This window comes from Peromyscus leucopus, chromosome 2 (assembly GCF_004664715.2).
Source record: "Peromyscus leucopus breed LL Stock chromosome 2, UCI_PerLeu_2.1, whole genome shotgun sequence".
Lineage (NCBI taxonomy): Eukaryota > Metazoa > Chordata > Mammalia > Rodentia > Cricetidae > Peromyscus > Peromyscus leucopus.
In genome coordinates this window covers 104,623,245-104,644,119 of record NC_051064.1, presented here as the reverse complement: position 1 = coordinate 104,644,119, position 20,875 = coordinate 104,623,245, and the positions used below count along the sequence as shown (strand labels likewise).

Sequence of the window (20,875 nt, the reverse complement as noted above, 5' to 3'; positions counted from 1 at the left end):
TCAGGTCAATATTTGGTGCAGCTGGTTTCCCCAGAACCTCTTTCACAGTGCTATAGCCAGACACCCCTTAAGAGAGGCCACTGTTTATGCCATCCCAGGAATTAAACTGTCATTCCTGTTGGGTGTAAGCATCCACGAACACAGGGATCGAGGTCATAATCCTTTGTTCCCTAACATGGAACTTTAGGCCATTCTAGTTAACACTGTGATCCATATCCACTTCTTAAGACCAACCATACTTAACTGAAGGATTTCAAATGCACACAGCTTCCCCGTGCAGTGAAGCCATGCTCAGCAGTCCGCAGTGTGGGACTTTGGAGGTGGCAACATGCTGCTACAGACAATCAGGGATTCCTGGCTATGCTGGTAACAACCTCGGGCCATGCAGCACTTACTTAGTGAACTTTAAAACCGTTGTGTCCAGTGGTATAAATCCAGAATGAAACTGGAGCTGGAATATCTGTGTGTTGGTCACCTAAAAATATGTGCAAGAAGCATGATAAGTAGGAGAAAAAGGGAGTCCGCACCAAAAATTGGGTTTGGGGAGCCAGTACCTTCCATTGCTTCTTTATCCAATCCTTTGTGGAATATGAATATTAAATGAACTCCCAGCTTCATTTCTAGTTTCTCTGCTCCAGAAGAGCAAGTCAATTCCTTACCCACTGATGTCCCATATCCTTATATATTCTTTCATCTCAGGGTGTCCTTCTCCAACCCAACAAACTCATCCTTCAAGGCCCACCTCCATAGTCTGCCTGGCCACCACTACCTAAAAACAACTGTTCCAATGACAGCACCCCCTCTGTCCTCTGATACAGCAGTGGATATTTATATATATTTGACTCGGCCCCTCCTCAGGTCAGTTTTGTAAAGCTAAGAATACAATATTACTTTTGCTAATCCAAAACACCTAGGCAATGGATGGAATATGTGATCTTAGCAAATATTTGATTAATTAAGATATAACTACTTGCAACATCTTTCCTAACAACCAAAGAGTAGAAATAATCTAAACATGGAGAATCAGTAAATGGGGTATATCCATTCAATGGAACACTACTTAACTATATAAAAGAATGAAATACTGATACATGCTAAAACACAAATAAACCTCCAAGATATTACACTGAGTGAAAAAAAAACTAGCCACAATAGACTACATAGTGTATGACTCCATTTATATGAAATGTTCCCAAATAAGAAAGTCTGAAGAAGTAGGAAAAAAGATTCATAGTGGTCAGAAAGCAAGCAGGAAAGGGGGGATGGTTAGTGACTGCTAATGGGTCAAGGTTTCTTTTAATGAAAAAAAAAATCTTAAGTAAGAGAATTCTAACAGGAACAACACCTTTTAGATACACTAAAAATCACTGCATTTGGGGGAGGCATCCTGGGACTCAAACTCAGGTCATCAGGCTTGGTGGCAAGACCATTTACCTGCTGAGACATCTCTCGGTGGGAAAAATTGTTAACTATACACATGTTTAGTTGAAATCCCTCACTTTATAGTGATCCCCTCAACACAGCATTAAAAGCACTCACAAGTCAATCAAGCCCAAAATGATATAGAGAAAAGACCCAGCAATACTCATACTACAAATTCCAGTGGGTTCACAGTCTGAATCTCCTGAAGCTTACCTTAGCCTGCAGCCGGCTCCCAATGGTTGACCGCAGGTGGTACATGGACACAATGACATCGCCTTGGGCTGTGATGTTCAGGGGGATGAAGATTTTCCCATCTTGGACACGGTACTCTCTTTAAATGGAGATCAGAATAGACCATGAAAGTGTCCACAGTCTGGTACCATCACAGACAGGAATGCACCTTTATGGCTCTAAGGGACCTGTTTGCCCAGACTTGGACCAAGAAACTACTTCCTGTCTTGTGCAAAGGTAGGAATGCAGCCAGTGTGGACCGGATGCAGAGTGTTTCTGAGCTGGTAGAGCACTGACCCGATGTAGGCCCTCTCTCTCCATCTCATCTGGACTTCTAGACAGATCTTGTTTTCCTCAAATCACCATGCCTCATTCAGAAAAATCCAACCAAGGTCAGAATAGAAAGAGAAATATCATACTCTCCCAGGGTCTAGAATTCTGACTCTTAGATTGACCTATTGCCAACTAAGTCTAGGTTGTGTTACCAGCCACTCCTTTGTCTCCTAAATCCCAAGGACTTCTGATTGGTACATGCTCTTCTTTACAGATCATATAAGTACTTTAAGTATATCATCATTGTGGTGGTTTGAACAAGTCTTGGCCCCACTGGCTCATATATTTGAACAGTTGGTTCCCAGTGGGTGGGACTGTTTGGGAAGGATTAGGAGGTGTGGTCTTATTGGAGGAGATGTGGCCTTATTGGAGGAGGTGCATCACTGGGAGCAGGCTTGAGGATTCAAAAACCCACCCTATTTCCAGTTAGCTCTGTCTGCCTCCTGATTGTCTGTCAAGATGTGAGCTCTCAGCTACTGCAGCAGCACACTGCCTACCTGCCTGCCTGTTCCCAATCTCCCCACATGATGGTCATGAAGTCACCATCTGAAACCATAATCCCGCGTAAACTCTTTTTTCTCTAAGTTGCCTTGGTCATGGTGTCTCGTCACATCAATTTAAAAGTAACTTGAACAGTCATCTATCCAATCACTGAGTCTCCTTTTTAAATGTCCAGGTCCTCTGTGACCACCCACCCCTATCATCTGGACACTGAAGCACTATCCTTCAGAACACAGTACCACTGTGTATAAAGGAGAAAAGCCCTTTGATTCAGCTGTGCTTATCTTTGATGCTGGGCTTAAAAAAAAAAATTCACACAGTAATAAGCAGGAAGAATCCAACTTACACAGGAATTAAGCATGCAAGAAGAGAAAACATTGGGACTTACTTCATTCGTTCAAAATCTGTGCATGTTGAATATATTTTAGTTTCTCCGATCAGTACGTCACAGTATGGGCGACACCCATTTCTCTGCTTATTGAAGAAGGGAATTGGGCTGACAGTGATTGCCTTGATCGTCAGTGGCTTGAAGTGAGGGCGGTAGGGTTTGTCTGCAAGTAGGTCGCACATGTAGCCCAAGTACCTGAAACAGAAGACCGCCATTCTGTGGGCCCATTGTAGCAGGAGGATTGGACCATTTCTGCTGGGAAGTTTGTCTTTGTAAATCAAATTACAGTAAAACTGCATTCTGCACATTCCCTAACATTAACCACCAAAGGGGAATGCAGACAATAAAGAAAGCTTGTACATCAGAGCTGGAGCCGTGACTCCGGGGTTGAGAGCACTTGCTGCTCTTGCAGAGGACCCAGGTTTGGTTCCCAGCATCCGTACGGTTGCTCACCCACTCTGTAACTTCAGGTCCAAGAGGATCTGCCACCCTCTTCTGGCCTCACAGGCACCGGGGCATGTATGTGTAGTACATACATACATGTAGGCAAAACACCCATATACATGACATAAAAATAATAAATCTTTTTGTAAATGAGAGAGAGCTTGTTTCCATTGACATGCCGGGCTGATAGCAGAGTGTTACTCAGTCAGAAGCGTTAACGCTAGCCCGATATGTGGACATCTATTCCTAGTATATCTAGCAGAGTAAGCATGGCAGCAAAAGGGAAGATTTGGGTAAACTTTAGACTGTATTATCGGGAATTTTATCCACAGAAGTGAGGAGATAAAATTTAAGTAAGAACAGAGAAACTAATTGTAACTCTAGGAAAGAAAATAAACCAGTTACCTAAAAATGGGCTTCCTTTTAAAAGCCACCTTCACATTCATTATTATAACCTATACCTATCTATTACACCTCCATGTCTCAGCCATGAGAAAAACTCAGCTTTAAAACACATATTCTCTCTACATTTTTGCATTTTTATGCAATGATCACCATTGCATCTTAATAAAGTTCAGACTGGAGAGAATGGTCAGGAGGCTACATTCAGTGGGTATTTTTAAACTGGAGTTAGCGTAGCTTTCTCGGTCCGGTTCTCACTCATGTTCCCTCTCCTCTTAAAGGAGGAGAGTAAATGTTAAGTCCCCAACCCCACGACAAACAGCTGAGGTCCTGTGTAACATATAAAGAGGACCAGGCCACCAGGTTCTCCCAGGATCCCTCAGTCCCTGTTACAGGATATAGCCAGCATACCCCACCCGCTACCCCTTGAATCCTCCAGCCCAGGGGCTCAGCTGTCCTTCCCCCAAAGGCTCTTCCCTATATAATATAGCCACTTGGGTTACCCGCCCCTTTAGTACCTTTGCCCTCTCGGCTGCTGCACCTGGTTCTCCTCTCTCTTCTTCATTTCCCTCCCCTTCTCCCCACATGGCTCCCCTCAATCTGGTCATGCCTCTCTGGACTCTCCCAGAAGTCTCTGCCTCTGGCTATGCTCGCCCTTTTATCTACAATAAACTTTCTCCTCCACCATACCTAGGACCAGTCATGACCTTTCCTTTTTATTTTTTTTTTTTTCATTAAGTAAACAGCATTTTTTTTTTTCAATTTTCTTTCAGTTTTAAAATCACAGACTTTCAAGTGAGGGTTCATGAACCTGCATGAAATTCAATAGTCTCATCCATTTTAATTGTCATCAAGGTTCAGGGTAACACCAGATCAATTAGAAAAATTCAGAAGAGAGCTCCCATGAGGCCAACCTTCCACAGTACCGGGCACCACTTAAACCACGCCCTGTGCCTCCATCACTGTACCTCCTGTGGGACGGGGACAGTCCAATTCCCGGTCGCTTTGCGTAGAGCAATCGAACAGCGGGGCCAGGAGCGGAGTAGAGATTACAGAAAATGAACATAGCACCAACCAGAATTGAAGACGCAGCCCGTCCATCCTGTCAAAGAAGACCCACAAACTCGTCAGAAGCGTCACATCTGGGGAAAGCCTCTTGCAGAGAAGAGAGAAAGCAGTGGCACCCCCTAATTATGGATGCCTTTCACTTCGGAATTGTTCAAGACCAAAAATCTGTCCCAGACGTGAAATCAGAAAGCAGCAAGGAAAGACTTTTCTTAGGATAAAAATGACCCTGTGTTCACCCAAGAGGCTCAGCAAAAGAAATTCCACTTTCATATGATTTCTGAGAACTAAGATGACGCTGGACTCGAGGTAGTGTAATGAATGGTGGGAATGAAGAGCCCAGGGTTAGATGCTACCTTTGGAACATGCTGTACATGTGTTCCACCCAAACTGTACGTTCATTAATACAGAAAACTTCATTCATTGTACAAATCAATGTATGATGAACTGATTGTCTCCTCCTGAAATTCATGTATTGAAATACTAATTCATAATGTAAGGGCATTGGGAATGGAGGTTGGGGTTCTATATAATTAGGTCTTGAGGGACAGGCCCTTATGAATTCTTTCTCTGTCCTCTCCTTTTCTGGAAGAGGACAGATATGTGCCACCTGGGAAGGAGGCAGATCTACTAGATCTGCAAACAGTCTGAGCTAGGCTTACAACATACTCCATGAGAAACAAACTTTCTACCATTTAAGTCACTCAGTCCATGATTTCCCTTGTTACAACATCCAGAAACCCAGCTGATGGATGGTAACTAAGCCTCTCCTAGAATAAGTAAAAGCCACTTCAACTTCAAGTGGCTCGAACCAGTTTACAAACTGTTTCCTATTATGTGTTTTGCGTTAAAGTCTGCTCCGCCATGATCTCTTTGTTTGTTTCAGACAGTCTCACTATGTAGCCCTGGTTGGAACTCACTGTGTAAACAGAACCCATTCGCCTCAACTCAAAGACCCACGCGCCTCTGTCCACCAAGTGCTAGGAATTAAAGGTGTAGGCCACCACATCCAACTTTTCTTCTACTGCTTCTAGTCAACCTATCTTTATTCTTCCTTCCAGGAAGGAAGAAACCCACTCCTTTTCCTCAGGCAGCCCTTCACATATCTGAAATGCCTTCCCATTCCATCAGCACTTCTGATTTCAGATTAGAGCCAGCTCAATCCCTGCAATTCTTCCTGCTTTGGAATTCCATTCTAAAAGACGTTATCATTTGGAATGCCATCTCTGAACATACCCAACATATCAGTCTTCAGTGTACTGCCCACACAAAAGCAAGGCATAGAATGAGCTCTGGTCAAGCTGGAGAAGAAACACGACTTGCCTTAGTGTGGACACTCTACTTTGATTAACCCAAATCCAGGCCACACTAGCACAAATGTCTCATGTCACAGTACGTGATCGCATTGACCTTTGTAGTCCCCCAACACCTAGTACTTTCTCAAATGATCTGCTAAACTCATATGGGCTGGTTAGTTTTATGTCAGTTTACAGAAGTTAGTCATTTGGGAAGCAGAAACCTCAACTGAGAAAATGTCCCCCACCAGACTGGCCCGTGGACAAGCCTGAGGAGCAATTTTCTTGATTAATGGTTGATATGGGAGGACCCAGCACACTTTGAGTGATGCCACCTGTGGGCTGGTGGTCCTGGGTGCCATAAGAAAGTAGGCCAGGCGGTGGTGGCGCACGCCTTTAATCCCAGCACTCGGGAGGCAGAGGCAGGCGGATCTCTGTGAATTCGAGGCCAGCCTGGGCTACAGAGTGAGTTCCAGGAAAGGCGCAAAGCTACACAGAGAAACCCTGTCTCAAAAAGCCAAAAAAAAAAAGAAAAGAAAAAAAGAAAGGAAGAAAGAAAGAAAGGGAGGGAGAGGAGGGAGGGAAGGAGGGAGAGAGAGAAAGAGAGAAAGAGGGAAGAAGGAAGGAAGAGAAGGGAGGAGGGAGGGAGGAGGAAGAAGGAAGGAAGGAAGGAAGGAAAGAAAGAAGGAAGAAAGAAGGAAGGAAGGAAGCAGCTGAGAAAGCCATGGAGCAAGCCACTAAAGAGTCTCCTTCATGGCCTCTGAATCCCTCCTGCCTCCAGGTTCCTGCCTTGTTTGAATTCTTGTCCTGACTTTCCGCAGTGACAGACTATGATATGGAACTAACTGTAATCTGAAATAAACACTTTCCTCCAAGTTGATTTTTTTTTAATTTGATATTCTTTCTTTTTTTTTTTTCTTTTTGGTCCACGTGCCCAGAGTTAGTTATAGAAGTTGTGAGCTGCCTGACATGGGTGCTGAGAACCGAACTCCAGCACTCTGTAAGAATGTATCTTTTTAAGTACTGAGCCATGTCTCCAGCCCCCTAGACCATTTCAAATCCAAGTTCATTCTGGGACCATCCCAACTCTAAGAAAACTGATAAAGCTTGCTTTCCATATCTTCATCTAAGCTGTTGACTTTCTAAGCATAACCAAAGAAAGCTTTCACCCATGAGGATGTTGGTCTATTAAGCATCCACTGCTCCAAGCAGATATTCAGTCATCACCAGCTGAAAATCAAATAACTCATCCCAAGTTACTTCCTTTTAACCCAGAGAAATTTGGAACTCTGAAGCTGGAACTCCATAAACTTTCCCAAGTAGTCTACTTGCCTGACTGTAAAATGTTTAGTTGGTTTGATCCTTGCACTCAGCTGAGCCCATGGGCTTCCTTCTTTCTAAGAGTTTTAAGTTATACGTGCGGATTCATTTGACTAATTCCCGGGGACCCATAGTCCTGCAGGATCAACCCCCTCCATCTTTTGGGTGGGGCATTCTCTTTATTCCCCAAGCACCTCTTCTTCCTGTTTTCTCACAGACCATGGGGAATCCATAGCTGTTTCTTCACGTGCTGTCAGGATTTGTCACAGGATTGAAGTCCTGAAAATGGGCCAGTTTGGGGCAGTGCAAGGCTGTCTGTCCTACTTCCTCAATACTTTATCTCATCAGCTGTCCCTGCTAGCCTGACATTTGTCCCCCTGCAGAGAAGACGGAGAAAAGGAGTTAGAACTCTACTACATGCTTCCATAATCTGTTGTCCCTGTTCTGAACATAGAAAGGGGGTGGGGGATGAGAAACACTTTTCTTACTCATCACTCTTTCCAGAACGTAGCCTCCCTGACACTCTTAATGGATCATAGCTCTTAGTTGTTTTCTCTTTTTATCTTCACTAGGTTTTTTTTTTTTTTTTTTTTTTAAAGACTAGTTATCTTTTATTTTACATAAATCTATGATATGCACAGGAGGCTGGGCTATGCATAGTTCCATTCCTTTCCCAGCTAGTCAAGTCCTCCTGACTCATTTATCACATTTTGTACTGATGCTAAACATCCTGTCAGACCTTTTTTTGTCACCTCTTTTTTCTTTCTTTTTTTTTTTTTTTTTTTTTTTTCGAGACAGGTTTCTTTGCGTAGCTTTGCGCCTTTTCCTGAACTCACTTGTAGCCAGGCTGCCTCGAACTCACAGATCCGCCTGCTCTGCCTCCGTGCTGATTAAAGCGTGCCCACCCCGCCCCGAGTTTTCATTCTTTACCCCCCTCCCCCACTTAGGATTTACTTACACCTCACATCCCTGGAACTGTCTTAATTTAAGCTCCATAAGAAATGGCATTGAAGAAAAAGATGATGGATCTGACTCCAAGCAGAGCTGCTGATGCTGCCTAGGGAAGAATCCACACCTCGGGGAGTCAGGGAGAAGTTCTGAACATTGTAGCTACCCATAACTGGCCAGCAGTCTGTAACAGGTGCCAGACCACTGCCCAAGCCTTTCACAGAGGTGGCAGCTGGCCTGCACCTCCTCCAGGCACTGATCGTGGGCCTCTGAGATTCTTCATGGGCTTCACTGTGATCACACAGGTAGGATGCTTGGAGCCTGCAGCTGTACCCATGGCCACTTTAGAGAGGATATCCACTGAGCCATCTCTCCAGCCCCGTTTCACATCAGCTTTCTTGTTTTAATTTTTTTTTTTTTTATGTGCATGGGTGTTTTGCCTGAATATATGTTCATGTACCACATGCATGCCTGGTACCTAAGGTCAGGAGAGGGCATTGGATCACTGGAGCTGTAGTTACAGGCAGTTGTGAGCCACCAGACATGGGTTCTGGGAACTGAACTTGGGTCCTCTGTAAGAAGAGCAAGTACTCTTACCCATTGAGACACCTCTCCAGCCCTCTTTCATGGCCTTCTTGAACTTGTACATGATAACAAGAAGCCAGGGATCCACAAGGGTGGTTTAGGGTGACCAACAGTTCACAGTAAGTATGCTCACCATTGAAACATCTCCACCTGCATGTCAGGTCCCCTGATTTTGGTCACTATACTGACCATAGCAATTAAGTACCCAGATGAATCCACAAAGCCTTGAATTTTTAATTCATTGTGATTATGAGAGCTGGGAAGCCTCTAGCCTCTCTAAACTTTTAGAAAAAAAAAATTGAAGTGAAAATCCCCAATGCACTTAAGGCTGCCTAGGCCCTAAAAGCAATCTGTTCTTTGAGTGACCGTTGTGCCTCTAAAAGGCAAGTCCTGCAGCCTCTGACGCTAAATGCTTACAGACTCCGAGTGTTCTGTATGGCTTGCCAAGTATTTGGGAGTTGAAACAGAAATATAAAAAGGTTCTTCAACTGTCTTCTCTGTTTCAGCCAGCTGGCTCTTAAGGACGGGAAAGTCATCCAGTGCCTCAGCAAAACAAAACAACAAACAGCAACACAGACCGACTGATGTTTGTAGACGGAATGGACTATTTCCAGCGCGTATGCTCGGGCTCGATGTGTTCATATCCACAGCCGCTTGCTCAGATCTTTTGTGTCAAAGTTCAAAAGAAAGTTTCTTCCCGAAAGAGGACAGTCCAGTGGGGAATGAGTAGGGAACGGCCTGGGGTGACACTATGTATTAAATGCCACAGGTCATGTTTAGATGCACAGTGAGGATGTCTGCACTGTGGAAAACACCCAAGGTTTAGAAAGATTTTGCTGGAAGTTGGGTTTTAAAAAACAGTTAAGAAGCCTGAGAAGAAGAAGAGCTGGAGAAAGGAGCTGTAGCCAACAAATCCTTTGGGAATTATTTGGAAATAGAGCTGGGCCATAAAGCTACTCACAAGGGCGTAAATGTTACTTTTCGCTTAGTTTTATTTTAATATAACTAGTTGAGAAATTAAACATGTTTCTATCCATTTTATCCATACAAAGCTCAGTGCATTCTTACCGGTGGATCCACAACTCTCTTCCTACCTCTTTTAAGATACTCGGCACATTTTAGAACCCCTGTATTATGTAGACTGTGAACACAGACCTCTCCCACTCTCACTCAAACACCAAGCCAAGAATAAAGCCAGGTTCTGTGACAAACACCTGTAATCCCATCACTTAGGAAACTGAGGCAGGAGGATTGCCATGAATTCAGGACCTGCCTGGACTACATAGTAGGAATTCATCTCAAAACAAAATAAAACACCACCAAGAATAACAGATTCTTCCCTCAATTGCTTTTCCTCTGGGGGGTTGGGGGGGATAAAACAGGTTTTCACAGAAATAAATCATTTCTTCTCTTCCTTCATTTTTACCTGCCTGGCATTGCTCTACCTCTAAGTCGAGGCTCAGTAAGTGAGGTTGAGCTCGGATGTCATCACACTTCTGGATCCAGCCGTCCATACTTCTCCAAAGCCCCACCCTCGGAAGGACCAAAGAACACTCACCAAGCAGTGGACAACGCAGACATTTTTGGGATTCTGTAGCAGCCAGTTATACATATTCCGACACACAGCAAACAGGTTGTGTAGACTCGGGGCCTGCCTGATGGGCCAGCTGCATTCCGAGACCTAAAGAAACAGAGAGAGGAAATGGATTCTCCCATCAATTCGTCTCCATAAGTATGCATCTCACGGAACTTCCAGAAGTGGCATCCTGTCCTCTCTCCGTGTATGGAACAGTATCTAAATGCAGAAAGACACATTTAATGTACTAATTTGCTAAGATCTCCAAAATCATGAGTTACACCACTCATGGAGGTAGCATTATGATCTTTCATTGCAGACAGGCAGAGTTGGAAAAAGGATCTAAATGCAGAAAGAGAAGCTTCACACCGTCATTTTGGTAATGCATGGTCTCAGTACATAGCCCACCTGACCTCAAATCCACTATCCTCCTGCCTCAGCCTCCTGAGTAACAGAATTACAGGTGGGATAACCTGACTTAATACAACAGTTTTTTGTTTTTGTTTCTAATTAAATAACTCTGAATCACTGAAGTTATTAAAACACATTTAGAAACACATTTTAAGTTAACTAGACAATTTTTTATTGCCTTAGGTAGCATAAAATTCAGTTTCTATTATCCTTCTCCCAGATGTTTCTCTTAGATCCTGTAGTCTCTGTGTTCATCTAAGCTCTCCTTAACATGAAAAGTCCTGCAGAGTGAACCAGGGCGACTTAAGTGTCTCAGTTTTTTTTCCACAGGGGAACTATTCCCCATCTTCATTTAACATATATATTGGATGTGTTAGAGACCCACCATGACACTGCTTAGCCCGATCTATATGGCAATCAAAGAAGACAAGTATTGATTAGATGACATTTTTGTTGATGAGAAAATTGACTCTCAGAGGTGAGCTGTCTACAGTCACACAGTTAAGTCCAGGTCTTCTGAGCATTATCCATTAGCTTTGGCAGCACCGGCTGGATGACCTCACTGTGCAGGGCACGTGCCCTGACTGACTACATATTTACTAGTCTATCAAATACTAAGAAGTTTAGACTTGGGTAAACTTTACATCTTTAACCCTTTCTTTCTTCATAGAATGTGGTGGATGGGGACCTACTCCCACAGCTGTCAGTATTACAGGAGAATCAACTGTCAGGGCTTAGTTTGTATCTGACACACACAAGTTGATCAATCAATTCTAGCAGTCATCATTATTTTATCAAGCCACTGCTGATGTAAAGCTCTGAGGTCAGACTGAAAACACTGAGCCTGTGTGGTAAGAGCTGGGTGCAGGGCAGACCTCAGGAGGCCTAAAGAAGAGGATGGAGGAGATGTCCCAACAGATCAAGTGTTTGTGGACAAGAATGGAGACCAGAACTGGATCTGGTCCCTAGAACCCACAAAACTACTGATCAGCCATTGCCCAACTCAGCCAAAAAGCAAAGCCAGAGGATAGAGGATCCCCTGGACCAGCTAGCTAATGAGCTTCAGGTCTATCAAGAGACCCTTTGCCAACAGACACTCAATGTCAGCCTCAGCCCCCACCCCCAAACACACACACACACACACACACACACACACACACACACACACACACACACATTCACACCAGGAGGAGGAAGAAGAGGAGGCTATTTGAAAAGACTCACTCTGGGATCTGCATTTTCCAACACAAGGAGGCAAAGGAATCAGTTGGGGGGCCGGTAAGCTGGTGGGGAGGTGGAGGAAGGGATGGTGGCCCCTTAGCTCAATGGCAATGGGGTACAAAGCCACCTCAGCCACCCAGGAGACAAAAGGGAAGTCTTAGTAAGTGCTCATGTGGCTGCGGTGGCTGTGCAGAGGAGAGTACTTAAGAGAGGTGTTAAGGGTGGCACCCATGTTTGTGGCTTGAGTGGCCAGAGGGAGGGATGGACTCAAAGGGATGATGTCAACAAGGTGTGCTACGTGGTATAAAAAGACCTGGCCTAAGAAAACTCAAACACCTCCAGCTTCCTGTGCTCGACACTGGGAAGGGCAGTGAAAGGACCGTCATTGATTGGCCCTTTCCTGGTCACCAGACAATACTAATAAAAACATAAACAAGAAATTATCTGTGTGTGCTCACCTCAAAAAGCAAAGGTGGGAATTCCCTTTCTGGTCTGCCAAGGCTGCCTGTTCTTTTTTTTTTGTTAATCTGTAGCCCCTTTTTCTATACAATGACCGTGGGTGAAGAAGAACTTCCAGGTTACCCAATTTTCTATACCCTTTGGGAACAACAGATGTGGCATGTTAAACAAAGTGTGTGAAACACTTCACATCACTACCCAAGGGTCCAGGAGGTGCCAGCTCAGGCCTGCCAGCTTAAACTCCACAGTGACTAACACCTTCTATCCAACACAACTATCAACAAAGCTATCTGGTCCCCTGTTCACTTCCCAACTGCACTCTCCACCGATGTTTTCTCAAGGAATGGAAACGACTTGCCGAATAAAATTGTTGAAAATTTAGGAGAATGAATTTGGCTGTGGGAGATTATAAAATACATATCTGTCGATGCTGCTTCCTGTCTGTAGTGTTTCTCTCCCTTGGAAAATGTCATTACCCCCTTCAAAGCCCAAGTTCAATGCTCTCTTATCGCTGACCTCACTGACAGAGCCAATCACGGTTGTATCCATGACCTGGCCTGTTTTCACCTATCCCCGCTTTGATTAGTAAGACAGCACAGTTATGGATTCAGGGTCACCATGGACCACGGCACTAACTGTCCCGAGCTTCCGTTCTCTTGGGGGTTGAGAGCAAGGGAGTATTCGAGGATTGTTGTGAGGATTAGGGCACACTGTTTGTCAGCTGTGTCGGACTGACTCTTCTGTCTCCCGCCCTAGCTACTGAGTTCCATGGAAAAAGCAAGCATGGCTTCCCCTTTCTGTAACCTCACTCTTGGGTGTCTGTCTTCGGTGGGCTGCCGCTGAGGGAACGAACAAATAAAAACTAAAGGAATAAGTCCTCTCTTGGCAATCACTTTTTTGCAACAGGATTTGTCCAATATCTTTTTAAAGGACTTACTCCTTTTTTATTTATGCTGTGTGTACATGTGTGTGGGAACACACAGAGGCCAGAAGAGGGCATACGATCCCCTGGAGCTGAGGTTGCCGAGAGGTTGTGAGCTGTACCACATGGGTGCTAGAAGATGAACTCTGACCCTCCACAAAAACAGCAAGTGCTCTTCAGCACTGAATTCTTAAATCTGAGCCATCTATCCAGCCTCTACATGTATAGCTTAAGAATGAACAGGCAGATTGAGTTTGTTGAAAATTATTTTTTAGATTACAGCAGAGTGAAAATACAAGATTTTTTTCCTGAGGCAATATTTTTAAAGCTTTTAAAAACTGTATGCTAACCACCCACACATCACATGTCAATATCTGAACTGCATCTCAGCTAAAAACTGGCTAAATTCTGTGTTCTTAGCACAATAGGCTAACAGCCCTAGAATCATTAAATCAATCAAGCAAATAATATTAATTTAAAGTGCTCTGTAATTATATCTTTACTTGATATATAATTACATAGCACTAGGCAAACACATAATTAGAATTTTTTTAAAAAAACATGTTCTGTCTAAAAGAGGAAAAACATTAGGACATAAACACCCCCCACCAAATTAGGAATTTGATTAATGCCAGGCTTTCTGTGATGCTCTAGGTCACACTCAGTACAGTAAGTATGATCCTAGACTGTGCGACACTTCATTGCAGCATCTTCAACCTCCCTGAACACTCCTGGAGTCACTGAGCATCAGAAGATACCATGTCAGCTCCAGGCCCACCATGGTACTAGACCATGGTACATGGTCAAGACAACTGCAGGGCTGAAGCTGGATGCCATGCATCTTCATCTCCTCAGTGGTATGCTGTAGCATGAATTCTAATTGATTTTAACAATAAAAACCCAGAATCAGATATCAGCGTAAATGCTGAAAGATAAGAGAAGTAAAGAACCCACAGTCACCTCTTACCTCTACGACTCCTCAGCCTGAAAGGGGTGAGCTCCTGTCTCCTCCTGCCTTATATTCCTTTCTCTGCCCAGCCATATCACTTCCTGTCTCCACCTCCCTAGTGCTGGGATTAAAAGTGTGTGCCTCCCAAGTACTGAGATCAAAGGCATGAGATCTCAAGTCCTGGGATTAAAGGTGTGTGCACCACTGCCTGGCCTCTATGGTTAACTAGTGGCTAGCTCCACATTATGATCTCCAGGCAAGCTTTATTTGTTAGAGCACAAACAAATATCACCACAGTGTGCTAAGCACATGAGCCAACAGTGAAGTGGAGCATCAGTCTGGCACACCCTATCTGGTGTTTCCTGATCAGTTCATCATTTATGGAAGACAGGAGTATTTCAGTCACCAATTGTGATATTCTATTATTACCAGTGTTAATCTTGGTCACCACTTACTGAGTGCTTACTCCAAGCCAGGCACTACTAACCAAATTTCTTTCTCATAATAAGCACATGGTAAGAGACTGCTTGTGTAGGTTAGGGATGGTGTTCAGTTGGTAGAATGTTTGCCTCCCGTACATGAGGCCCTGGGTTTGACATAAAGAGAAAAAGAGGAAGGAGGAGGAAGAGAGGGGAGGGAGGGAAGGAGGAGGGAACTTGTGAGAAAGGTTCTGTTATTGTCATAATTATCTTTTTTACAAAGGAAAGTTTCAAGACAGGGTTTCTCTGTGTAACAGCCCTGGCTGTCCTGGAACTCACAGAGATCCACCTGCCTCTGCCTCCCGAGTGCTGGGATTAAAGACAAACACTACAACACTTGGCTGCCATGTTTATCTTATATGAAAGAGAACTGAGTTCAAGTAGCAGTGGAATGTCTTGTTCAGTAAAAGGCACAACTGAGAGATGAGTCTAAGGTACTTTTAAAGCTTGTAATCTGTGTATATTATAGGATCTCATCCCAATAAAAATAACAAATTCTACTGTGATGCCCTGCTATGGTTATTAACAATAGCTCCATAACGCATTTGTCAGGTGGCAGCTGTATTTCACCTAGGTGGAGACATTCAGATCATAAAAGGCTGTGTAACTGCACTATGTAAACCTCTGGCTCCCAGTCCAGGCTGTTTCCACCTTCCTATTTCCTGTCCAGACCCTCATGGATGGAGCCAAGGAGAGAAAGCAGGAAGTTCTTCCTCTGCAGCCACATCCTCAGCAACCTCAAAGCAAAGCAGAAATAACCAGGAGCTACAAGGACTTCTTCAGTGAGCTCTGGAAGAAAGGAGGGAACACCCTGGCTGGAGTCAGGAGCCCTGTAAGAATCCAAGTCATTAACGCACCTTCCAAACACTGTTTCCAAAGGTAAAAACTAAGTCCTACAAGATTTGGAAATAATCCACATGAAGGAAGAGTTTTAAAAAAAAAAAAAAAAAACTGAATGACTGGTTTCTACACTGCTAACAAGACGTTCCCAGTAACATCCTTCACAGGTGGACAGAGAAGGGTGGGCCTGGGCAGCACTGAATGGCATTCTCAGAACTTCAGAACACTGGGCAAGGTTAGACCTGATCTCTAGTTATCCAGAGTTCTGTTTTTTCCTACAGTATTACAAAGAAATGAGTGATACAAAGATTCTTGATATTAAAGGGCATAGCTACAAACCTGTGCAGAAACCCAAACACACACACACACACACACACACACACACACACACACGCAAGGGGGGTTTGCAATGTTAACACTTGAGATGATAAGAAAAGGTTTGGATCTAGATAGTGGTGATGGTTATACAACATTGCTGAGTGCAATTAGATAAACTGGATTACATACATACTTGTGTGGTTAAAATGGAATCATTGCTATATACATTTTCCCATAATGTTTTTAAAGGTGCAAGCACCTGGTTTAAGTTCTCTGCATCCCACCAATTAATCTAATATAGAGTGTATCTATTCGTGTTTGTCATTCAGATTAAGAATATTTGTCTTAGGGCTAGAGTTGGTTCAACATAAGAGCATGTGCTACTCTTGCAGGTGATCCAGGTTCAGTTCCCAGCACATACATTGGGCAGCTCACAACCATATGTAACTACCGTTCCAGGGGATCCAGTGCCATCTTTTGGCTTACAGAGGCACCTATGCACATGGTATATAAAAATCCACAAAGGTATATAAATAAGCATAACAAAATAAATAATTTTCAAGAATAATATTTGGCTTAGCCAATTCATCTTATGCTCTCTTAAATGTCATTAACAGCTTTTAATTGATACTTTTAATCCCCAAGGGTAGATATTTTCTATAAATAATAATAAAAAAATTTTACCTCCTTTGCAATCCTGAATGGATATTCTAGTGCCTTGATGTTTAGGTTTAGGAGCAGACCTAGCCCTTCACTAAACTTGAAGCAGGAAGGCATGGTTCTAGTCCTCATTGCCTGGAGAATGAGAACTAAGCAGACAGATTATCTAAGTATGTGACAGTGAGATGCCACTCAGTTCACAGAGCCAGTGCTGGGAGGGATGGGCAATGACCTTGGAAAGAGATGAACCAAATTTGGGGACCAAATCCTGTAACTAAAGGTTGAGAGATGCAGGTCAGCAGCAGGTCTGGTTCCATTTTGACCAACTCTGCTGGGACTCTCGGGGAAGAGTTATGGATGCCATGTCATCCACAGTATGGGAAAGAATTGTAAAAGCCTGGGGTGTGGAAAAAAAAGACCAGCAGAGGAAAAGGTGGAGGGCCTGTAGTTCAGATGACTTTTTAGAGAGAATGTACAGTTCATGTGAAAGTACTGTGTGTGAGTGTGAGTGTATGTGAGTGTGTATATATATATCATTTGTGCATCCCTGATGGGTACACAGACTCTAGTGATGGACAGTGAATGATGAAGCTGGAGAAGCAGAGCCCTCCTGATGAGCCTTCTAAGACACATTCTGCCTCTGCCTAGAAGGGAAACGACACCATGTCTTCCACTTACACTGTGTCCCACTGTCAGGACCAGCCGCATGCCTGTCTCCCAGCACTGAGCACCTCCACAGGCTCCATAGTTATTACTTACGTTCACCTTTAAAACGCCCTGCATTCTCTCTCCAACTAGGCTTAAGTGCTTTGACAGCAAGAACCAAATATTTCCATTATAGCTACAATGTTTAAGACTTCTTGGCACATCTGTTATTTTAGGAAACATTTATTAGCCATGCTGGGTACTGTCTTGTATATCAAATAAAATAAACAAGGTCCCTCCTCCTCTTAGGGCAAGTGAAAGCAGGCCAGGGTAGATGTTCAGTATGTAATCCCTGCTTCTCTTTTGCCAGTTAAGACCAGTAGCAAGAGTTTTAGTTACACTATTAGGTGTCTTTCTTTATAAATACCTGTATAAAGCTCAGGGGGTAAAGTGTTTGTCGTGCGAGAATGGGAACATGAGTTTGGATCCATATAAAAGCTCAACACAGTGGCGTGCATCTATCACCCCAGCACTAAGGAGAAGGGATGGCAGGTCTCAGGAGCTCACTGGCCAGCCGGTCTAGCTGAGACCTCGAGCTCTGGGTTCAGTGAAAGATCATAGCTCAAGAACTAAGGTGGAGAAGCAATTGGAGAAGATGCTCTGATGTCAGCCTCTGGTTTCCACATGTTCCTGCACACACACACACACACACACACACACACACACACACACACAAACACAACATGGGGAGGGGGCTATTGAAAAAAAGCTATTCAAGCCTATCTTCATATATATATAAGTGCTTCTATTGTCAATCTTACAAATTTACTTACTTTCAGTAGGAAACTGAGGCTCTCACAGATATACCAAAAGCAAATGAAATTTCTATGAAATACTCTTTGGGGTATTCCATTGTCCTTCAGGTGTGAAAACAATAGCATCCACTTAGTCTCCAAATGAGAAAACTCAGCCCCAAATATTTTCAGGGTAGTGCTGCATGCTTGCAATCCTAGCCCCTGGGAGCTAAAGCAGGAAGAATGAAAATTTAAGACCAGCCTGGGCTATGCACCAAGACCCTTCCTCAATAAGCAAAAAGACAGTTGTATTCCATTAGAACACCAGGCTCCAGCCGGGCGGTGGTGGCACACGCCTTTAATCCCAGCACTCGGGAGGCAGAGGCAGGTGGATCTTTGTGAGTTCGAGGCCAGCCTGGGCTACCAAGTGAGTTCCAGGATAGGCGCAAAGCTACACAGAGAAACCCCGTCTCGAAAAACCAAAAAAAAGAAAAAAAAAGAAAAGAAAAGAAAGGAAGGAAGGAAGGAAGGAAGGAAGGAAGGAAGGAAGGAAGGAAGGAAGAAAGAAAGAAAGAAAGAAAGAAAGAAAGAAAGAAAGAAAGAAAGAAAGAAAGAAAGAAAGAAAGAAAGAAAGAAAGAAAAAGAACACCAGGCTCCATTAATGTTTTAGGGTCACTTCCTTGGAATTATATGATAGAGGAAATAACAGTTGGAAGGTTAGTTTATTGTGATAGATTTTAAAGAATGACATGTAAAACTCTTATCAACAGAATGGCAATTTCAACCCAACCACTTTGAAATGGTTTTTATTTGTTTATCTGTTGGTGTCTGCCTGCATGCATGCCTATCTGTCTGTCTGAGATAGGGTCTTGCTATTTAGCCCAGGCTGTTCTTGAACTTGATGTGTAGCCCAGGCTAGCCATGAATTTGTTAACCTCCTGCCTCTGCCTCCAAAGTGCTGAGACGACAGGACATACCAGCTTCCAAATGGTCTTGTGAGTGCTTCTCAAAGAGGAATCCCCCACAGCCAGGGCAGGAGAAGTGCCCAGGAAGTTGTTAAAAATGCAGATTTCTTGCCCGACTCCCATCTGACTAAAGCAGAAGTTGGTGCCTAACAAACCTTCCAGATGATTCTGATGTACACTCAAGTTCAAGAATGTTCTAAGATCATGTTGAAAAGATCCTTAATAAAACTTTCATATCTTGTTGACTGTTAGGACAGAAAGAGATTTGGGAGAGTTCATGGAACAATGCTTTTGTGTGTTGGACAGACGGAGACTAAACCCAGAAATTTTCAAGAGCAACCAGAACCTTAAGCAAAAATATGTTCTAGCATAAAAGTGAGGGTCCATTGCTTTGCATATCCAAAGTCAAACTTCACTTTTTAAACATTTATTATTTATTTATTTTGTGTATGTGTGTGCTCACATCTATGCCACGGCACATGTGTAGAAGGCAGAGGACAATTTGTGAAAGTTCCCTTCTGTGGGTTCCAGGTGTTGAACTTAGGTCAAGTTTGGCAATAAGTACCTTTACTACTGAGCCATCTCACCAGCCCCAAACTTCCACTTCCTTAATGTCCATGCAAAAAAGTCATTCCTATTTATTAATAGATCCAGAGGAAGTTATAGAGCCAATCATAGCTAAAGGATAAGCCACAAACATTTTAAGATAAGAGAGAGGCAGGCAGGCAGGTTGGCAGACAGACAGACAGACAGACAGACTGAGAGCAGCAAAGCTTTATTTTAGTGAGTCAATCAAGAACTCAGAAGCGGAAAGTATCAGGCATGATGTCAGACTCGAACCTAAGCCAGCTCCCAGAGCTTCCCTGCCCAGACTGAAACTAAGAATAGTCCTCTACCTTGTTCAAAAAACTTCTTTAAAAGGCTAATTAAAATAAAAAAGGATAATCTAGCTTTTCCAATGTCAGCCCAGGCTGATGGTCAAAAGCAGAAGCAGAAAGCCGCTTGTTAGCTGTATGGTTTGGGGCAAGTTTCCTCCTCTCTCTGGCCTTTTCTGTTCTGCGGTGGGTGGTGCTGCATGCAGACTCCTCCATGCCCTGTAAAACCAACTTTATAAATGTTGGCTGCTGCCCTTTCCATGATCAATATTTGAAATTGTATTACTGAGGTGAGGTGTGGAAGGGCAAGTGTATAATACCGGAACTTGAGAGACAGAAACAACAGTCTCACAGCAAGTTCAAGACCAGGATGGTCTATATTGATAATTCTAAGCCAGCCAGGGATATGTAGCAAGGCTTTGTCTCATAGAAAAATTAATTTACAAAATACAATAGATGGTATCACCGATCCTACAGTAAAGATGTCTTCATGCTATACTTCATTTGTAGGATGTTACAAGTATATTACTATTTTAATTTAACTGTTTGAGCATTTTGTCTGCATGTATATCTATATACTATATGAGTGAAGTGCCCTCTAAAGCCAGAGAGGGAATTGGATCCCTAGGACCTGGAATTATAGCTGCTGTAAGCCACTATGTGGGTGATGGAAATTGAACCTGGGTCCTTTGGAAGAGCAGACAATGATCTTAACCTCTGAGCCATCTTGCCAGCCTCCAAAATACATTATTCTTAAAAACAGTCTGTCTGTACCAGTCTAACTGCCTCATACTGATACTCATATAGACTTATAGAGGAAGATCAAA

General features: G+C 43.4%; 1 protein-coding gene across 8 annotated transcripts in view; it reads right to left on the bottom strand.

Annotated features, from left to right (window-relative positions):
• Dnajc6 (DnaJ heat shock protein family (Hsp40) member C6) overlaps nt 1-20,875 on the bottom strand; it is a 162,691-nt gene that overhangs the window by 25,380 nt on the left and 116,436 nt on the right. For all 8 annotated transcript variants that reach the window (XM_028870233.2, XM_028870236.2, XM_028870237.2 and 5 more), the window contains 5 exons: nt 10,493-10,615; nt 4,690-4,823; nt 2,876-3,070; nt 1,636-1,753; nt 396-475 (listed from right to left, as the gene is read on the bottom strand). In XM_028870233.2, coding sequence (XP_028726066.1) covers nt 396-475; nt 1,636-1,753; nt 2,876-3,070; nt 4,690-4,823; nt 10,493-10,615 — 650 coding nt within the window. The remainder of the gene's footprint in view (nt 1-395; nt 476-1,635; nt 1,754-2,875; nt 3,071-4,689; nt 4,824-10,492; nt 10,616-20,875) is intronic.